The sequence below is a fragment of the Phyllopteryx taeniolatus genome, chromosome 4 (genome assembly GCF_024500385.1).
Source record: "Phyllopteryx taeniolatus isolate TA_2022b chromosome 4, UOR_Ptae_1.2, whole genome shotgun sequence".
NCBI classification, from domain to species: Eukaryota; Metazoa; Chordata; class Actinopteri; order Syngnathiformes; family Syngnathidae; genus Phyllopteryx; species Phyllopteryx taeniolatus.
This window is the reverse complement of record NC_084505.1, coordinates 10,825,715-10,848,158: the sequence shown is the minus strand read 5'-3', so window position 1 is coordinate 10,848,158 and position 22,444 is coordinate 10,825,715. Positions and strand designations below refer to the sequence as shown.

At 39.0% G+C, this 22,444-nt stretch overlaps 1 protein-coding gene across 1 annotated transcript in view; it reads right to left on the bottom strand.

The window, feature by feature from the left end:
• Positions 1-22,444, bottom strand: part of LOC133476249 (calcium uptake protein 3, mitochondrial-like) — a 40,688-nt gene continuing 18,244 nt past the window's right edge. The window contains 11 exon segments of the mRNA XM_061769384.1: positions 1-802; positions 2,572-2,729; positions 5,447-5,555; positions 6,611-6,782; positions 6,949-7,043; positions 15,882-15,977; positions 17,392-17,433; positions 18,491-18,562; positions 18,851-18,933; positions 20,119-20,166; positions 21,580-21,658. Of these exon segments, the coding sequence (XP_061625368.1) occupies positions 734-802; positions 2,572-2,729; positions 5,447-5,555; positions 6,611-6,782; positions 6,949-7,043; positions 15,882-15,977; positions 17,392-17,433; positions 18,491-18,562; positions 18,851-18,933; positions 20,119-20,166; positions 21,580-21,658 (1,023 nt within the window). The 3' untranslated portion in view covers positions 1-733.

Below are 22,444 nucleotides of genomic sequence, written 5' to 3'. Positions count from 1 at the left end.
TTAAAGAAGTACATTTATATTTAATAGTTCAATTAAATTAGCAAACCAGCGTGAAATTATTAATCATTAAACAGCATCCAATATATTACTCTTGCATACTCAGGGCAGAAAAAGGATTCAAAGCAAACAAACTAGTAATAACACAAATAGGAACAAAAAAACGGAGTGCATTACAATCATGCAAATATTCTAGTAAGTATAAACATAACAACATAAATATCTCATATATATTGACCATATGGCCAATGTGCTGTTTCAGTGTGTATAGGTTGCACTGCAGCTGATGAAGTTTTCGTGTAAATTAGTAGAACCTCTCCCGAACTCTCAGTATATTTCATCCTTGGAGTTGAATTAAAAACGGTATGTGTCCAGTTGTCCACCTTTGTTCCGACTCTCATTAAGTCTGATACATCTGTTTCCATCTAGGACCAATCCACTTGTCTCTTGGCCTCAGAGACAACATGGTGGGGGAAAGGAGGTGCGGCATGGAGCCTTCACCTAGTAAACACATAGCAAAGGGTGGCATGTTCAGACAGTGCTCCAATCCAATATCATTATAAAAGTGAAGATTTATTCATGCTTTTTTCTATTAGTCTATTTCATCGAGTCAATGAGACACAATCACATTCTAAAAAATAACTAGTTAAAATGCTAACACAGAAAGGCGTGTATTACAACACCTGATTTTTTTTTAAATCAATAAACATGGAGTTGATACAGTTGTAGGTTATACTTATCTGCCCGCCAGCTCTCTTTTCAGACAGGATCTAAAGGAAATGGCTCGCTCCATTGTTTTATAACCCTGAGAGCGGATCATGATATCAGGTCGTGAAAAAAGAGAAGGAAAATGCGGGGAGATTAATGAGTTGGGGAAGGATGGAAAGCATCAGACATTGTTAGCATTGTAGCAAGGATAAGAGTAGCATGTTGGATGGACAACAGAGAAATCAAGAATGCAAGCAAGCAAGAGTGGGAGAATAGAGAAAGAAAGACAAAGAAAGGAAGTGGTTAGCAATAAATCATTGTGATACCAAACTACTAGGACACAAATTATACAGTATAGCTGGAACTAATGTTAGTTAGGTTCATAGAGTTGAACAATGTTGATAGTCTACTGTGGTGACTTATCACATAACACCACGAGAGAGCAGTGTTTTATTTCTGGAAGCGCCTTAGTGCAGTGACACGAGGTGGTTTCCATTTGTCTGAGTTTTTCACCACTTCACGTAATTAGGTGATGTTGATAGCCTTTTTTCCCCCAAGCTGTCATAGATAGCAAAGCAAAGATCAAACATCCTGAAAAATCCCCAAAGCTTCCACTATATACAGTAACGTAGGAGCAGCAGTTCTTTTGACTGTACTGAATCACTAGAATCCGTTCATTCAAATGATTCATTCAAAAGATTTGTTGACCGAATCGTTCGGCACTTCGTCGTTCCCTTTCCTGATTCCGCCCTGAGGTTCACATTCACTCTCACACACGTTCACTTACTGGGGAACGGTGCGGTCACGGAAAGGAAAAAGATGAACACACAAATATTAAAATTATTTTTTACTCAACAGTATAACACTGTAGAAAAAATAAAAATAACACAGCGACCTGGTGTAGCAGATAGGAAAAACAGTATTGATATATTTTTTTTAAATTGTATTTATTTATTTCACCAAAATCCTTGGTTTGTTTTCGTTTTATATTGTTGTGGTGTAATTATTGAACGTTTGTGACGATCCAACATCAACATTGGTTGCTTCAGTACACATATAACCAGGGGTGCACATAAGTGCTGCGAAGGTGGACATGCACACTGAAAATATTAAATGCACACCCGATGCGTAGATGCGTACCACTACGGGGGATTACAGCGGTAGCCAGGGCTCAAGCGGTAGCCAGGGCTCAAGAAGTGTTGTCGTTTACAAATAACTTCAAATGAACCAATCTTTTGAATGAACGTACCAAATGGGATCACTTCATGAACTGATTTGTTGCTTTCTCAGTTGAGTTGACCTCAGCTGCGCGCATGTGGTGCACAATAAAGTTCCTAGCACAAGGCGCCACTCGCGGGTGGCAGCGGTGGCTGAGGGTGCACCCCGTGCCACGTGGCCGGCTACCACGGGACTTGGACGTCTGTCTGTGGCTGAACGGCAGCTACGACGATCCATCAAAATGCCTTTACGGGTCAAGAAAAAAAGTGCTCACCAAGCAACAATCTCTGGTGCTCATTTGAGAACCGCACCAAAACAGTTATGTGCACCCCGGCATATACAGTATGTAGTATAGTACGACACACTAGATTTAAAATGTCAGGTGGAGGAAGTATATGTTTAAAATGTGTTCAATCATGACAAAACAGGCTTAGATTCATGGCTGTGTCTTGAGAGGCCTATTTATGATAAATCAGGCAGGAGTACCCACGTTTGGAGAGATGCAAATTTGCTTCCACTGCACTGCTGATGTGCCATTGAGCAAAGCATCAAACAAGTAACTGTGCAGGGCAAGTAAATCATGAGCCCCCTCTCATTGACATCTTTTTATTGCTGCATGCCAATAGAATACTGTAGAGACTTCCTCACCCTGGCACCTCGGTGCAGCCTGTCCTTCATGATGCCAATGAACTCCTTGTAAGAGAGCTGGTCATCATGATCCACGTCAAAGATCTTGAAGATAGTGTTGACCAAGTGACGTGTCAGCTTCAGACCCGTGGCCACATAAACTGCCCTTGCAAACTCATCTGACAAGGGACAAAGACAAATATTGTGTGAGTTTCTCTGCACAGAGAGAAGGGTACCACATGTGCCTTTAACTCTACACTGTTAGACATTCCAATAAATTCTAGTTATTTACCACATACCATACAGCAAAATATGTATGTTTCTGGTCATTGTTTTCTTTGGCGTGGTTTTGCATGTCTTTGTATAAATTCGTGGTGTTGCCACTGTACCACTTGCTAATGTGTCATTTTCACCCTGAAAATATAACATGGCGCGTCTCTCCTGCTCAGTGCTGTGGATGGCACGCGCCGTGTGTGCGTGTGCGCGTTGTGTTAGTGGGTGGGCGGAGACAGCAGCTTGCTTGCGCGCACTGCTCGGTCACGTGACGGCACGAAACCCGAGAGGGGGGAAGAGGAGCGAAGAGCGCACACTCGAGCGCTCGCCACTCGCCGCTCGGCGCTGACTGCTGCTAAGTCATGTGACCGCACAACGTCGAAACACGAGCGCGGAGATGAGGAGCGAAGCTACTCGCTGAGACAGAAACGGCGAGTCTGGCATCGCCTGTTTGATCAAACCAAAGCAGTGCATGCAAGAGCGAAACTGAAATTACTGTGTCGATATTTTCAGGCTAGTATTGATCCGATCCAATACTGACTTGGTATCTATATTATCCATATTTTGGATCGATCCGCCCAACATTAGTGATTACTCAATTTGATGTACTTTTTCAAAATACCTCCCATTTACCTTGTGTGACTCAACAGGAAAACAATTAATAGAAACACTGATTTTAAAAAATACACGATCAGGATTTTTGGGGCCGATCACCGATCAGCGAGTTTAATAAACCGATCCGATCACAAGATGGAGGAATGTGTCTATTTAAATGACCTGTTCATTTACTGTATATACCTGTGCACTTAGTTGCTCTAAAAATTATATATACAATAAATAATGTATCTTTGTTCATCTATTTATGTCAGTGAGGCATAGTGACAGACAGAACAAATGATAAATGGTCTTCTCTTAGATGGCAGGAAGTAAATACAGTAATGTAACCACTTTTTGTGACAGTTTTGTTTGTTGGTGTGCCATGAGATTTTTCAATTGTAAAATATGTTCTTTGGCTCCATAAAGGTTGGAAATCACTGCTCTCGTCAGATCGTGTATTCTAATCAGTCAGGTCAAACCAACATTACATGACAGAAATAATGGGTGCTAACTTGCTGTAATTAAAACACTTTATTTTTTATTAAATTACTTCACCCACACGGAAATTTTAGAGCATGTTTCAACAGAACGGTGGCATGTTTACGTATAACCGTTAGTGCTAGCAAAAGCTTGCTAGGCTACATAACGTTTTTCTTGCCTGCTTGCGAGCCGTATCGTATTAAAAGTACGGGAACATACCTCAAGCAAGCCTTAAACGAACGTCCTCTCCTGTCCTGAGCACCGGTGACCACCAATACACATTTCCCCCCATTTTGTTCTTATAATACAAAGTCGGCGCGCGCCACTCTTGTTGTCGTCGCCACGGTAATGAGTGTATCCGGTTGCATTTGAGTTGACAAGATAAAGCCCAATGATCGTAAAAAAACGGGATGCAGTAGTATCGGAATACAAGATTTTATTGCAGTAGTCTGACATAGTGCAATCGTGAAAGATCAAATTTGTCTTGTAGTCTGATCCGGGCATTAGGTGTTGCCTGTCTCCGACGTGTTGTTTGTGCCAAACATTTTAAATGTTTTTTAAAAAAACATTTAAAATTTAAAATAACTTTATTGGCCGTCATATATTTCCTATACTACGTCAAAAGATGCGCGACAAGGCTAAGAATATACTAGCTTTTGGATTCAAATATACTGTGCACGATGGCGACGCGGAGTAAATGTCTTTTGCGAAGCCGATCAATGACGTCATTGGTCGGATCGGCGAATTATGACATTAAAGCCGATCAGACGATCAGCATAAAATGCTAAATATTGGCCGATATGATCAGCCCGATAAAATCAATGTAAAGTCTACTGATTATAGTGTGTGATGTCAACCAAAATCCCATGATGCAGTAGGAACTATATTTAATTAGTCACAGTAGCTTACAGTATTTTACTGCATGGTATGTGGTAAATAACTGTAGAATTTACAGCAATGTTTAAGTGTACTGTAATATATGTTCCCAGCATGCATAGTGAAATTCATGGCTCCACAGTGTTTAAACATTTCGGTGTAAATAACAAGACACGTGTATATAACAGGAGACACGTGCAAGAAAATACGATACTACAAAAAAGAGAATGATCATTAAAATCTGTGTAGAAATACTGAACAATAACAATGTGGCACCGTTGCAGAAAAGCATTGTTGTATATGCTTCTATTATATACATGTGCGTTTGGTAGTCACAGTATTTTTCCACGGGAGGAAGCTTATTGTAGAGGTCAAGAAACAGGAGCCAACTGCTGCTTTCACAGACTGTCACCTGATTCAGGTAAGCAAAACAAGTAGTATGTTCCTAACTAGTATTGAGCAAATACTGCTCAAAAGTTGGAATGATTGACAGCGGGTGAAGGATTATGATGTATCAAGTGGTGGATGACTCCAGAATCAAATTCAGACTACTCAGCTCCCACTTTTTTTTTCTTACTGGCAACACTGCTGCCAAGTACAAATTGAAGTTTAAAACCCTTAAAAACCTATAAAATGTCTAACAGTGTAGCTTTTACAGCTCTGTCCCAACCTTGTCCGATGGAGCGAGATGCAAAATTGTACATCTGCATGGCAATGGCAAAGTCCTCAAGGTTGTTGAGAAACTGGAAGAAGGAGCGGAACTCATCGAAGGTGATTCCCTGTAACACCAAAATAAACAAACATGCATTTAATACTCTTTGAGGCACATCAACTCAGTGATTTCTATTACAAACAAAGCAAAACAAAAGCTTAAGCAGCTGCTCATACCAATACTGTAATGTAAAAATCTATTTACCAAGTGACTGGCTGTTTAAAGTTTTCACTCTGTGAATGGGAAACTATTGGGAAATTAATGATCATATGAACAAACTGATAGGGTAGGATTCTGTTTGAAACAAACATTTGATGAATTCCATTACTGTAAACATGAATAAATAACAATCAATAATTCAGTCATTGTCTGACATAAATAAAGAGACACATTCAGGTATACTAATAGATGAATACATTTGAAAAAAGCCTGACAGCATGTGTGCCTGCATGAATGTGTGTGTGTGGTCGAGGAAGTCAGTGGAGCGTTGAAGTGTGGCGAGCGACAACAGCCGCAGGCCGATAAAGTGGTGGGAAATTTCAGGTGCTATTCATGGCTAGGAGGCAGCAGCACTCACAGGGGAAGTAAATCAAACTGATGTGTGAGGAAACTGAAGAAGTGCTGCTGCTTGCAAAAGGTCAAATTGTATCCCAATACATTATCCCCAAATTTTTATTGTAAAAATCTGAAGTGAAGACTTGAAATTGAAAAGCGTTTTGGAAAATGGATGGATAAATCTGCAGTTATTAGTACTATACAATTGATTATTTTTACACAAAGTGACCAAGGTCCAGTTGACCTGTTTACTGGTGACCTAAACTTTCTGTAATTGTTCCACAAACAGTGATAATTAAAATCTTTCATAGCTTTTTAGCAATTTAAACATCACAAACATCAGCTTTACAGATGTCATGTCTGCTCCATATTGGGTATATGCTGTGGTATACTGTAGATGTCTCCTTCACCAAATTGTGTAAGGCACAAAATAAAAGAGAAGGTATTTATTTCAGGTGCAGCAGTTTTTTTGTTGTTGTTTAAAAGCACAGCACACCAGGAATTTATTGGGGTACAGCTTCTGTTAGAGCAGACATCACTGCTGGGGAAATACAGCATGCAATATACCTTTTCATCAGGTATGCTGTGTCTGACATTTTCCAGGTAGGCACCAATATTCTCCACATTGGTGAAGCGCAAGAGGATCTTGGCAAAGTCCTCTTCACTGATGGTGGCCATCCCTTTAGAGTAAGTCAGAAATTCAATCTCCAGTACCTCAGTCTGGAGGTTGTCCATGAACCTGAAAATATATTTTAAAAAAAAGGATAGGACAGATTTTATTTGAAATGCTGTAAAAAAAAAAAAAAAAAAAGAATACTATAATAATAAAAACGTCACTTGATAATTGGTGGTGTGAATAAGTGCATTCTGTCATTACAGGCTTTGTGCAAGCTACAGAATAATACCTATAAAAGTCATCAAAAGTGAGCTCAGCCTTCCCTTTCCTCCCGAAGAAATGGACCAGCAGGGTGGTGTCAATAGTTAAAGTCTCATCTGCACGCTAAAAGTCAAAAGAAAGGGAGACAAAAGGGGAAACAGAGAAGATCTGTGAGAGATCCCTCAACAAAACTAACACTTGTTTTAGAAAACATTGTCTGTTTCTCAATACCAAAGAAGAGAGTCACTACAATGTACACAAAACCAAAGTTACACTATCTTGCCAAAAGTATTCGCTCACCTGACTCGCATATGATCTGAAGAGACATCCCCTTCTTAATCAATAGCATTTACAATAATATAATATTGGTCCACCTTTTACAGCTATAACAGCTTTAACTCTTCTGAAAAGGCTTTCCACAAGGTTCAGGAGTGTGTGTAGGGAATTTATGACCATTCTTCCAGAAGCGCATTTGTGAGGTCACACAGTGATGTTGGACGAGAAGGCCTGCCTCTCATTCTGCACTCTAATTCACCCCAAAGGTGTTCTCGTGGGTTGGTATCAGGATTCTGTGCAGTCCAGTCAAGTTCATCCACACCAAACTCTCTCATCCATGTCTTTATGGACCTTGTTTTGTGCATTGCTCATCAAACACCTGTTTGGAACATCCCACAGGTGAACAGGCTAATTGGGAACAGGTGGGTGCCATGATTGGGTATAAAAGGAGCTTCCCTAAATTGCTCAGTCATTCACAAGCAAAGATGGGGTGAGGTTCACCTCTTTGTCAACAAGTGCGTGAGAAAATAGTCGAACAGTTTCAGGACAATGTTCCTCAAGGTACAATTGCAAGGAATTTAGGGATTTTCATCATCTACGAGTTTCCGCCGCAGGGTGTTCGGGCTCTCCTTTAGAGATAGGGTGAGAAGCTTGGTCATCCAGGAGGATCTCACAGTAGAGCCGCTGCTCCTCCACATCGAATCAGAATCAGAATCATCTTTATTTGCCAAGTATGTCCAAAAAACACACAAGGAATTTGTCTCCGGTAGTTGGAGCCGCTCTAGTACGACAACAGACAGTCAATTGTCAGGGAACACTTTTGAGACATAAAGACATTGACAAAAAACAGTCACTGAGCAATAAAGGGTTGCTTTATCGAGAGGAGCCAAATGAGGTGGCTTGGGCATCTGATTCGGATGCCTCCCGGACGCCTCCCCGGTGAGGTGTTCCGGGCATGTCCCACCGGGAGGAGACCCCGGGGACGACCCAGGACACACTGGAGAGACTACGTCTCTCGGCTGGCCTGGGAAGGCCTCGGGATCCCCTCGGAAGAGCTGGAGGAAGTGGCTGGCGAGAGGGAAGTCTGGGCGTCCCTGCTAAAGCTACTGCCCCCACGACCCGACCTCGGATAAGCGGTACAAAATGGATGGATAGATGGATGGATGAAATGCGCTATATAAATAAATTTGCTTTGCTTTGCTTAAGTTCATATATGTACAGTATGTGAGTCAAGGCAGGTGAGCGAATACGTTTGGCAAAATAGTGTATCTTGGTGCTCAGTGTACCCTAAGATAGCTAACGGACTGACACCTTTTGAGGATTTTGACTGTTCTTGACAAGATATAGAATTTGAACAGAACTTGGTTCCATATTTCTCACAGGTTTACAAAAACACAAATCGACAACAATGTGTATTGACAAACAGCAAATGTGGAGGACGAGAACACACAGTCAAGCCAGTTCTTGTGTGCAGATCATATCAACCAAGAAGCATAAACAAACAAAAGTCAGCAGCCATCATGACATCAATGCACCAGTCCTGGTCGCATTCAAGTTTTAAGTCAAGTTATCCTATCCATCAATGAATTAACATTTTCTACGATCCTTGGTGAAAACTTTTTTTTAGGCAGTTTGTGCATTATTTGAGGACAATAAACATCGGATGGAAAACAAGTGATGATCAAATATGTACACTTGAAGATGTCCTCTGAGCATTCAAACAATTATTTCTTGACAAAAGAGCTCAATATGACAATTATAATAATTGTATTCATTTAGCCCAGACCCGTGACCTTTGTTGTTACAGCAGGAAACAGAAAACGGAACATTGCAAACAAATAGGACTTACATTAAAGCACATAACTGATAGTTAAAACTGTGATGCTCTTTGTCACCAAACATTCTGGAGGTAGAATCAGAATATAGGAAGGAGGATGAAAAAGAAGGAGAGACAGAAGAAAGACTGAGGTTGACACAGATTAAGTGGCTGGTAAAAAGATGCAATTAAGCTACCACATCACATGCAATGTGCTGCAAATGCCAAACAAACTGAAAGTCAAACCATTACCAGCAGCCTCTGACAAACGTTACCAAGAGCACACGAGCATGTGAGATGATTCCCCCTTTTTTCTTTCATGTTATCCTCTTGTATTTGTTTCCATCCAGCTGGGCAAGTAGATCTATATTCAGTTATTGATTTTATTAGAGCCATTTAATAGATTTGTGCTATTTGTTCTCTTTGTCCATTTTGTACTCTCTCTCACAGTTTTAAACCCTTTCAAAACTCTATAAGGAAGAGAAAAAGATGATTGGAATTTGTGTAGGGTTATTTTGGCATTGACTAAATGTGGGGATATTTCAGGATTGGCATGACTCTTAGATACATGAAAAGAAAATCCTCCCCGGAAATGGGAGATTGGGCTTTGGATCAGTTCCAATAAAAAGGCCATCCCTCATCAAGGCAGAAGTAAATAACAATTCTCAATCACAGCCATGCCTATCACTGCCAAACCTTGCTTTTGATGGCCATGCGACTTTATGCAGAGATCCCACTGGGTCATCACAATCATTTGCACCAAAACGTTTAATGGGGTTGTACCTCAAGATTAAAATCCTAAAACCCAAATCAGGACAAAGAGAAAAAGTCAAGAAGGGCCAATATGTTTTCCTCTATGGGGACACATTAATTATAATACAAACAGTTATGATTACATATTGCATGACTTAGATTGTTTCAGACGCAGGAATATTTAACACATCTGCCTCACAGTTCTAAGGATCGAGGTTCAAATCCCGCCCTCGCCTGTTTGGAGTTTGTAAGTTCTCCCCGTGCCTGTGTGGGTTTTCTCCGGGCACTCCGATTTCCTCCCACATCCCAGAAACATGCGTGGTAGGTTGATTATTGCCCGTAGGTGTGAATGTGAATGCAAATCGTTGTTTGTTTATATGTTGTAGCCCATCTCCCGGATGTGTCTGAATGTTGTGGTTTTTGAAGCTGTGACTCCCGCCTCATTCCACTCTTTCTGGATCGTTGCTAGATTCTTGAATCTTCTCTGTTTGATAACACTGGGGAACAATTTGAAAAAAAAAATCTGTTGAATTAGATTTTTATGCTGATTAAAACTAAAATTGGCAAGCTGATTCCAAAATTGCAGTGAGTTTTTTTTCTAGCACGTCAAGTTTTTTTCTCCGCAGCTTACCCTCCAGATAAGCAAAATTCCACTGATTAGCTGTAGTAAGACTTGCTGATTAAGATTGGACTCATCTACAGCTACGTGGCAATTTATTTGTGCAGTCACAATTGAGACAGTATGGTGAGAGTTGTGTGCACCTCCCAATAGGTCAGTACTATCAATATCTGCAAACAGAAAGCTAGCATAGTAGGAATTAAGAGGATATGTGCTGGCTTTTCTCTTAACCTTGTAACCTTGGGCATACCGTTGTAAGTTCTATTTCGTTTTATGCTGTTTTTTTAGTTTTCGAAGCTTGTAACTATTACATCTTAGTGTTTTATTTACATAGGTATATATTTCCTTTGTTACACTTTCTTCTCACTTTGCTCAAAAACTTGATGTGATAGAGAAAAACTGAGATCAGTTTTGGATTCTGCACCCAAAAATTCAAGTCTACAGTCTTACCCATATTGAGACAATTGAACAAAACTGAAGCAATTTAATGACACCTAGGAAAACCTGTGCAGGTGCTTCGAGTTTAGTAGATGATTAGTATGTGACACTCAGTTTAAAACGTTTATGGCCTGCACAATTTGGGCTGATTTCTTCACAGTATTCAAATTTTTCTTCTATTTTCACTCCCTATAATGGCCAAGTGTCCTAATACGTTTGTCTATGTAATGTAGTTTGGAACATAATGACTCAAACTGCATTGGAGGAAATTAGCGTTTAGTTTTAAAAAACACCCCATCAGTTTTAGTCTTTAGTCCTTGTGACAGTGAGTCCGGGCTTTAAGCCTTTTTCTTCATGTTAATTACTGACACAGGCACAATTGCAGACAAAAGCCATTCATTTTCTGTGCCACTTATCCCCACTAGGGTCGTGGGTGAGCTGGAAACTATTCCAGCTGGCTTTAGGCTAGAAGCAGGGTACACAAAGCCTTGAACTGGTCACCAGCCAAGTGCAGAGCTAATATAGACAAACAACCATTCACACTCACATTCGATCACACCTACGGACAATTTATATCTTCCTTATTTAACCGGAGAAAGCTCTTTTGGGAACGTGGGAGGAAGCTGGAGTACCCACAGAAAACCCACAAAAGCACTGGGAAAACATGCAAAACTCAACACAGCAAGATTTGAACAGCCTAACTCAGAACTATGAGTCAGACGTGCAAACCACTCTTGTACAGTGCCGCTCATATCGTATAGAATAAGTAAACATTTTGACAGAGTTGGTGGAGGGCTAAAAAAGCTAAAAAAATAAATTAAAAAAACAGGGATGCAGGGTAATTTCCCTTTCCAGTAATCCAAACAATGGAAAATGTTCAAAAATTTCACATTATAGTGAATTGTTTTCTTTGACGTCCATCCATCCTTCCATTTTCTGTACCGCTTCTCCTCACTATATATATCCTCCCCCCAGCAATCTTCAGGCAAGAGGCGGAGTACACCCTGAACTGGTCGTCAGCCAATCGCAGGGCACATATAAACAAACAACTATTCGCACTCACATTCACACCTACGGGCAATTTAGAGTCCCGTTCACAAAACACACTGAAAGGAGTTGATGAACAGTAGTGCAAAATGTTCATTGGAGGGTATCGTCTAAATTATTGCTTTAAGTACTGACCCCTTAACTAAACCTGCAACAATAATGTTAAGAGCTATAGACGTAATGCCAAAGTGATCATAACCGTGTGATCATTTCTGGAAGTGTGGCGGCACCATTGTGAGGTCATAACTACCGTGACAACAAAATATTATAGTGCCCACAGGGCACAAGTGTGTGGATGTGTGTGCGTGTGTGTGCATTTGTGTGTTAAAACAGACTTTGATCATTGAGTCAAAAGTCAAAACAGTAATTACTGATGTAAACTCTAATCAGTCTTCTTCGTCCTCCAAATCCATGACTAATCCCAATGAGGAGCAGCTCAGTCAATCTTTAGTCAGTTGCTTCGACTGTCAGTCAGTAAAAACTTCCAGGGACACCGGCTACCCCACCTTTTCCTTCCTATGACCTAATCTTCTCTACCTTGTCTCCCCTATTCTATCGTTCCTTTTCCCCCCTCCGCAGTCATTTATTTTGCTCTCATGCTGCAAGTTCTCAGTTTACCCTTATTTCCTTTCTCCTCCTAGTACCCATCATTGCCTCCTCCTCTAGCTGTCAGTCAGAGCCACTTTTGCCAGACAAAAGGAAGGCGCTTGACTAATCTGTTGAGTAAACACATTCTTTTTTTAATAGAACCTGCTTCTTTCTTTTGTCCTAAAAGTGCTTCCTGAGCCTCACCCACTTTGTAGCGCAACATTTGTCCTCTGCTGACCTCTGGCCGCCAATCTAGCCTCCCCTCACCTAGTTGATTTTTATCTCTTCCTCTTTTCCTCTATTTATCTGATAAAATACTTGTTATCTCAAGTGTATTCTATCATTTCATTGTATTCCTGTTTCCTCAATTGAGTTTACCTTTTGCGTAAGTTTGCATAATTTATTTATGTTCTACTGCCAAACAATTTGAATTTGGCAAATGGTTTCATTTTAGTTTATTCAGTTTTGGTTTTTTTTGTCCCTTTGTCTGATCCTGTGTGTGCTCTGTCCATCTGACATCCCGGCAGATGAAAGGCTCCTGAGAGTAAATACACAGTCAGACCCATTACACTCCACTGTCATTACATTCACCTCAGCTTCCGCTGCCACAGCAGCACAAAGCCTGTCATTAGACAGCTAGCCGCTTGCTATGTGTTAGCTGTTTTTAATCATTAGGAATACCTCCAAGGTGTTTTTCTGGCAATGTTGTGCAACCTTCCTCCTCTTCCTGAACTCGAAGTAAGATAATGTTCAGACCACTTTAATAGCACCAATTGCACATATTACTGCTGTACAAAACATTTGACGTAGTTTTACGACTGACCGTGTGCTCAGTGATTTTCATATCTATAAATGTTAGTGATTAGAATTTAACAGAATTATGATAAGTCACCAATTCAGTGTCATCTGTGTCTGTAGCCCTTTATAGGGCATGGAGACATATTTGGTTGACGTAAACATGATTGCCAGTTGTGATTTCTTCCAGCCAAATAGCTAAAAAAGGTAGGAATAATTATGCAAACTATAGTACATTCTAATTAAATAATGTACGATGAAAGATAAATGCATCACATTTTTAATTATGACAATACAGTACTTAACAGTTCTAAAAAGAATAGTCTCCTAATGTGCAAACATTTATGAGGTTAGCATTTTGAATTCCCAAGTATTTCATTGAGTGCTCTATATACTGTAGGGTTAAACATGGTGTAAATGGTGAATGGTTTGACACAAACATATAGATGTAAAAAAAAGAGAGAGAGAGAAGAGAGTGGTTTTAACACTAGCTTATACTGTATTATCGACAAACCCCAATTCCAGTGAAGTTAGGACATTGTAGAAAACACACATAAAAACAAAATACAATGAGTTGCAAATCCTTTTCAACCTATATTCAATTGAATACACTACAGAGAAAATATATTGGGTGCTCTAACTGCTAAACTTTATTGCTTTAGTTTTTATTTTTATTTTTTTTAAATATTGTCTAATTTTGAATTTGATGCCTGCAACACATTCCCATTAATACCTGCATGGAACATTCCACAGGTGAACACAGGTTAATTCGAAACAGGTGAGTGTCATTATTGGGTATTAAAGGAGCATCTCCGAAAGGCTCAGTTGTTCAACAGCAAGGTTGGGGCGAGATTTACTACTTTGTGAACAACTGCGTGAGCAAATAGTTTTAGAACAATGTTTCTCAACAAAAATTTGCAAAGAATTTAGAGATTTCATCATATATGCTCCATAATGTCATCAAAGGATTCAAGGCCGAAAACCAACATTGAATGCCCGTGACCTTCAATCCCTCAGGCGGCACTGCATTAAAACCCGGTATCAGTGTGTAAAGGCTATTGCCATGTGGGCTCAGGAATAAAACCATTGTCAGTTAACACAGTCTGGTTTGATGAGCCCACATTTAAAAAAATTTTTGGAAATCATGTATGTGTCCTCCTGGCCAAAGTGGAAAAGGACCATCCAGATTGATATCAGCACAAAGTTCAAAAGGCAGCATGTGTGTTGGCATGGTATGTGTGTCTTAGTGCCCACGGCATGGGTAACTTGCACATCTGACAATGCACCATTAATGCTGAAAAGTACGTACAGGTTTTGGAGCAACATGCCATACAAGCAACATCTTTTTCATGGACGCCCCTGCTTATTTCAGCAAGACAATGCCAAGCCACATTCTGCACGTGTTACAACAGGGTCCATAAAATTCTAAGTTAATGATTATTTGCTAAAAACAATAACGTTTATCAAACAAGAATGGGAAAGAATTCCACCTACAAAGCTTCAACAATTAGTGTCCTCAGTTCCCAAACGTTTGTTGAATGTTGTTAAAAGAAAAGGTGATGTAACACAGTGGTAAACATGACCCTGTCCCAGCTTTTTTGGAACGTGTTGCAGCCATAAAATTCCAAGTTAAGGATTATTTGCTAAAAACAATAAAGTTGATCAGTTTGAACATTAAATATATTGTCTTTGTAGTGTATTCAATTAAATGTAGGTTGAACATGATTTGCAAATCATTGTATTCTGTTTTTATTTATATTTAACACAACGTTCCAACTTCATTGGAATTGGGGTTGTACATCAAGCAAGAATGGGAAAGAATTCCACCTACAAAGCTTCAACAATTATTGTCCTCAGTTCCCAAACGCTCCTAAGATTTTTTGGAACAAATTCAAAATGGGTGAATACTTGCAGTAAAAAACAAAGTATCAGTTTGGACATTAAATATCTTGTCTTTGTAGTGTATTCAATTGAATATAGGTAAACGATTGTATTCTGCTTTTATTTAAGTTTTGCAAACCATTCCAACTTCATTGGAATTGGGGTTTGTAATATTGTTGGACAATCATGCCACTCCAGCACAGTACAGATTTACAAATGAGAAGAATGAACAGACACATCAAGAATAAATGTGTTGTATCCATATGAACTGTTTAAAGTATGATACAAATAAATAACAGTAATTTAGGTGAATAAAAGGAATACAAGTAAAAATGTATTTACTGTAATGAGTGCATGACCTTTAAAGAAAACGTATGACGGGTAATGTAATGAATATGGTAAGGAGATAAAAAAAAAAAAAAAAGATACGACTGGGAAAGATACGGTGGTACATCTTAACTGATGTTAAGTAGACAAATGAATAAAAACATTTGAGACACATCTGTCTTGAGTTAAAGCAACATAAAAAGGGCTTGCAGTTTGATAATGCAACTTGACAAATACTTAATCTGTATGCTTTTTTTTGTTTTAGAGAAATTCATTGTGGAAATAGCCTCAGTTTTAGGTCTTATTCTGGTAAGCATCATGAGAACAGACATTGACATACAGTGATGATTAGAGAATTAAACACAGATAAATGATAAATACTGGAGGAATGACAGAATAGAGGACAGTTCGGTCTGTGTACCTCCGCCAGGTCAGAAAAGAGGATTTGGCTGGCGCCTCGCCTGAGAACGTCCCAGTAACTCCGTGCCACAAACTCCTGATTGTCTTTTTTTAGCACCTGTAGGGGTGGTCAAGCAGGGCCAGGGTCAGTTCACTTCCAACACCACCACTACAGGAAGTAGCTTATCCATTTTGCCCATTAACTCTGTTTAGTAGTATATAATATCAAGTCACGATGTGCCGTGGGACCACTTGATCCTTAACAAACTACCCAACACACTAATATTTATCAAGCGGTTTACAGTCTCGAGGAAGTGGACTATTAAAAACCCTTATGCTAATTAGATACTGTGTATATAAAAATCTGACAATAAACATTTATTTTAAAGATTAAGAACATACATTCCCACATTAGAGGGACACAGGAATGAAACTCATCAGTGGCAAGCACAACAGAAACTAGGTCAGATCAGAATATCAACAGAATTTGTGTTTTCGCCATAAATTCAGATACTAGGGACTTGTGAGTTTATGCTAATATATACAAGAAAGATTATATCACCATGTATCACCATTTTTTGTGTTTATACTACCACATACAGAAGCAAATTGTGTGTATGTGTGTGTGTGTGTGGGGGGGGGGGGGGGGGGGGGATTATCTCTTCAAAATGGAAATGTTCTGCCTTAAAGCATGACTTCTGTCCTTGACCATGATGAAATGCTGGTTGTACTAAAGCGTGCTGCCTCTAAAAAGTGCAGCTCATGAGTTCTGACCATCTAACTCTAATTTTCTTCAGGGAGAACACTATTGACACCTTTTTAACATGGCTGTGCCCGGCTGTTAAGAGGCATTGTGACAAACCTTCTTTCCACCACAGCACTTCACACAGCTCTGACTACCTAGGATGAGCAATCCTCAATCAGCAATGTTTGGTCAGAGACAAAATGTTGCATTTCATTCCTGGTTCAATTTGGAAAGTGTTGGATGTGTATTAATTACAGTATATCTTAACAGTGCCCCACCTCATGTATTTCTCCTCTTCATGAAATACCACACATGTATTACGCCTCCTTAGTTAGCCCTTTCTATTCATGCAGAAATTAATCACAGAGTCGATGGTGAAAAAAAAAAAAAAATAAAAAAAAAACATCCAGCCTTGGCTACATTCTGTCTGACACTTCCTTCCTTCATACCTTCACAAATACATACAATACTGCTACATGTAAACTCTATAACTAACATTAAAATATCACGAATAGAGCAGTATTCATTGTTAGTTCATACTCTAACATTGCATAATCCACATGTTAAGACGTCTAATATGGTTGACATTGCAAATGAGAATCTGTTCTCAACTGCCTTGCCTGGATAAATAAAGGTTGAATAAATATGAGGCCACCAACAAGTACTGTTTTAGTGTGACTTATTTAATTTGGGAACACTTATTTTTCCATTTACCCTTTAATCACGTTCTTAAACTGTCTAAGGCTAGCAAAAAGAATACTACGGGGGTATGTTTTTGGATACATACGCTGTTCATGGGGGCAACCTGATATCCATACAGCTGCATACTCTACCACACAGAAAAGAGACATGAGGGAGAGAGAGAACACCAAAGCATGCAGTCAAAGAGAAAGGAGGAGAGAAGATAAAAGACATGTTAGTACATGCAAGGAGAGAGGTGGTGGATACACTCTGCATAGGGACATGTCATTTCCAATGCATCTATGATTATATCTTAGCGCAACACACATTTTGTAAAACATCAACATATTTTAAAATGTGTGTCGAAAGATAATGGATCTGTATATAAAATGCAAAGTATATAATATACAAAAAGTGTCACAAAAAATCTTATATGTAATATACATTTTTCTCAATCAGACATTTAAAATGTGTGCATTAACAATATAAAAAAAAATCCGTATTGACTAAACAGTCTGATAAGATCTGTAGAATCTCAGAGATTTTCCATGGGCCAGAAGTTCACTAACATTTTCTGCTTAACATGGGTGAAGACATTGTCCAAACTACTCTATAACAATTACTCATGTCAGCATATGCATAATTAAAAAATGGCTATGAATACAATAAAATGTCGTTCCTAAACCTTAATCACAGAAGCATGGAATAAGACAAATTATACTAGAGTATATCCATTTGATCCAGTACACAGTAGGGATGTCACTGTCATGGTACAACAGAGAAAAGAAACTTTTAAGGCAGCATGCACTCACTCATGGTTACATGACGGGTTATTATCCTAATACCTCCAAAGATAACAATTAATTTGTTATTTCATGATTACGGTAATCATTTTAAATGCATCCACATGCACAGTTTGGCACAGCGGTTCAATAAGCTCAAATGCACAACACCACAGCAACTGTTGCACCACAATACCTTTGTGGATGTATTAAAATTATTTGATACATTGTTTACTATTTGGATTACAATTATTAGTCTCAATAATACAATGGCTCAGTGGCATCAGGTTGAAGTCTACATGGACAATCCATAACTGTCACAGAGTTGGTTATATTCAGGACAATTGGGAAAATGTGTTGTTTTTACATTTATGCTATTATAAGTATCCTGGATCCCACATTTCTGATGACCAACTCACTTACCAACTGTGCTGATTTCTCAGCATCCCCTTTCCTCCCTTTCTTCTCATTTTTCTTCCGGAAAATCTCCTGAAGCTAGAAAGAGTTCAAGAATAAAGATCTCTATGACATGATTAAAGTCATGTTTTTTTAATTCACTGTAATCAACTATAAACCTTACAGTACTGGCACTCATGTCCCCTTAATTTATGCAAGTCAAGTGAATAACCTAAAATTCATTTATTTTCCGCTTATTACAGTAGATTAAAACACAACCTACGAAATAGCCATGAGAAAGGGAACATCACTAATATCAGAAAGAAAACTGACAATAGAATGTAAATGTCATGGATGAACGGTTTTCCCTTCCTATTAGCTACTTACCACCAAGAACTCCCTCTTGTCCACCATCTGGTTGCCGTCTGCATCAAACATATTGAAAGCAATCTTAAAGCCAGCATGGGGCTCTGCAGCAGAAGAGAACACACATGGTGAGAGATATTAACAGTGTGGTAAAGGCAATTTTAACTCCCCAAATAATACAGTCATGAGGGGATACGGTCAGATAAAGTACAAATATGCAGTAAATGAGCATGACCTTCAATTCAATTCATTTCTTCAATTCAAATTTAAATGTGTCTTTGCCTATGGCATAGCGGTTGAACAGCTTCCCAAAATGAATTGTTTTTGGACCTCAGAAATTCCCCTGGATTAACCATTTTAATGGCCACTAGTTTTGCTGCGATTCAACCAGCGTCGCAACGTCACAGATGTAACAGCCAATAGGAAATGTCATGTCATAGCACCTTTGGAAATCTATTTAATGAGAAAAATGGTGACGTGTTAAATACTTTTTTCAGTTGCTGTATATGTCTCTATTTTAGAATTTTATAGCTGCAACACGTTCCAAAAAAGCTGGGACAGGTGGCAAAAAAGAGGAATGCTCATGAAACACCTGTTTGAAGAAGAAAGTGTATTGCATGGAGTTTTATTTAAAATTCGATATGGGCGCCAGCATTAGCCACCAGTTTCTCAAGCCGCCTGGGAACCGCATTAACTGATTTCACAAGAAACTCTTGTGGGATGGAAGATATAACTTCTCGTATTCGCCCTTCAAGTTCTTCCAAAGTCATTGGTTTGGTAGAATAGACTTGCTCCTTCAATCATGGAACATACACAAAAAAATGTAGAAAAATATTACAACATATGAATAAATTAAAAGTATTTTAAAATAGGGAGTTACTTTTCAATCACCCTGTATATATATATATATATATATATATATATATATATATATATATAAATACACACATACACACATATATATATATATATATATATATATATATATATATATATATGTAACCCTGTCATAATGGAATGGAAGTGTCGGCTACACCCTTTTTCACAACCTCCTGGTGGCGGTGGCATATTGGAATTAAAGTGTACAGCTTTTTCTTAACCTCTAGATGGCGGCATACATTTATAAGATGTGGAAGTTTTGTTTCATTTCCCCCTCTACCTATGTATAATGCGCACTATTGACTTTTGACAATTTTCTGAGGAAAAAAATGTGCGTTGTACACGAAAAACTTTGGTCTCTCAAATAAGAATAGTGCAGAGACAGCAAGATAGAGAATATAGGGACTCACTTGTCAGGATGCAGAGCAGGAACAGGTATTCCGTATATGAGATGATACCTAGCAACAAGAGCATGAGGGAGTTAGCTAGAGCATGGCCTCTTACACACACAGACGCAATGACACACGATTCTACAGTAGTACCTTTCGATGTATCTCCTTGAAGTAAACCAATAGTCCATTTGGCCACACACTATTTCCTTCTACATACACCCTTGGTGTCAAGTTAGGATCTGAGTGTGTATGTATGTGTGTGTGTGTGTGTTTGTGTGAGTGGGAGGGTGTGTGTGTGTGTGTGTGTTTTAAATCCTTTCTTGCTTCTGACCCATTAACACTCTTCTTCGATTTCTGTCTGATTATCCAGATAGTTCAGGGTGACTTGCTTGAGTGTTACGGGACAATGCTTTCTCGTGGATGTGGATGTATACGTGTGTGCGTGTCTGTTTGGATGTGTGTTGGTGAACGTGATACCAGGTAGAACCAGTTACAGGCTTGTGTTTCCTAATGCGCAACTACTTTGTGTAAAGGAATTAATTTAGACCAGAAGACCCTCCGGCCCCTTGTAGCTTGAACAACACAATAATCAAATCATGCACTCAAACTACTAAGGGCCCTCTACGAGATAGATATAAAATAGTGCCGCTGGTAATTCTTAATGCCTTTCTGCAATATCATTATTTTATTAATATCTGTTCCTAACCTTACTACATTTTTAAACAACATCAAACTGTATTTTTTATATAGTATGATTATAATAAAACTACAAAGGAATCTTATTATCAAACATGAAACACACACAGCATTCCATTTAGTTTTGTCATTCTCAGAAACCTGTAGCCATTCCAAGGAATTTAGCTGTTCCAACGCAGCATGGGAATACGTGTCTTGACAAACACAGTTTGTATTGCATACATATCAGGACATTAACTGACATATTGCAACATTAAAAGGCGTAATGCCCACAGGTATACATCCCCTTTTAGACAGGGGGGTTGCTATAATATGCTATCTCTTTGGTATTGTATACTTATATGAGGAAAGGAGAGGAGGAAGGAAAGGAGAGAAGAGGTGGTTTATTTTTAGTTTGGTCAGCAGGTTGTTTGGCTGTCAGGAGGGACAGCATGCCTCCAACCCCGGATTAGAGACACCTACTGTGACTAACACGAACACACACATTGGCAGGTAAGCCCTGAAACTAAGTAAAATATAGTGTTTGAGCTGTGAGCCTCACAGATTGATAAATGTAATCTTCACCAAGTGAAGTAAATAATGTGGAAAATAAAACACTAACACCAAAATCACAATTCAGTCTGTTATGATCGTTCGACAATTATTTAACCATTTCACTTACTCAGATAACAGTTACAAATAATAGTTTAAGTGCGCAAGGTGGCTTTTCGATTTGTAGCATGTGTGCAGTGTGTGTGCAGTTATGCATATACAGTATACATTCATGTGTGTGTGTGTGCATACCTCGTTCTCTCAGGTTACGGAATAGTTTGGAGGATCCTCTCCATACAGGGGGAGTATCTGATAAGATTTTCTCCAGCTCCTGAAAAAATATGAATTAAGGTCACTTGTAAAGATTCCCATAGATATTGGTAAATAGGTTTCATTCACAATGTCTACATGCAGCTACTGTCCTATCCAAAAACATAAAAAGATCATTTTGAGAGAGAAAAAAAAATGGGTCTCTTTATGCACAAAACACATGCTGAAAATGTACTGAACAGTGGCCCAAAAACGGAGGTACAGACCATACCGTTGGTTACCTATAACATCCCAACCATACTTAGTGTATATACAGCATTTTATGTTTTTCTACATATTAGGGATGTGCATATAATACAGGAAGACAAATTGAACATGTATTAGGACTTTTTCAAGACCATTTCGATCATCCATCCATCCATCCATTTTCTGAGCCACTTCTCCTCACTAGGGTCGCGGGCATGCTGGAGCCTATCCCAGCTATCATCGGGCAGGATGTGGGGTACACCCTGAACTGGTTGGCAGCCAATCGCAGGACACATAAAAACAACCATTCGCACTCACATTCACACCTTTTTAAGTTGAATTTAAATTAAGGATTTAATTTCTGAAAATCAAATTTGTAAGAGAGAGTCCACTGTGCTAGAGGACATTCTTAATGTCACACTGTTAAAGACATTCTTGTAAGTTCTACAGTTGTTTAGCACATACCATACAGAAAATATTTCAACGTGATTATACATTAATTAACTAGTTTCCACTGCATCATGAGATTTTGGTTGATGTCACACAAAGTTACTGTATTTTGCGGCAGAAGCCGTGTGGCTCCCAGCACCTTGAAATGTTG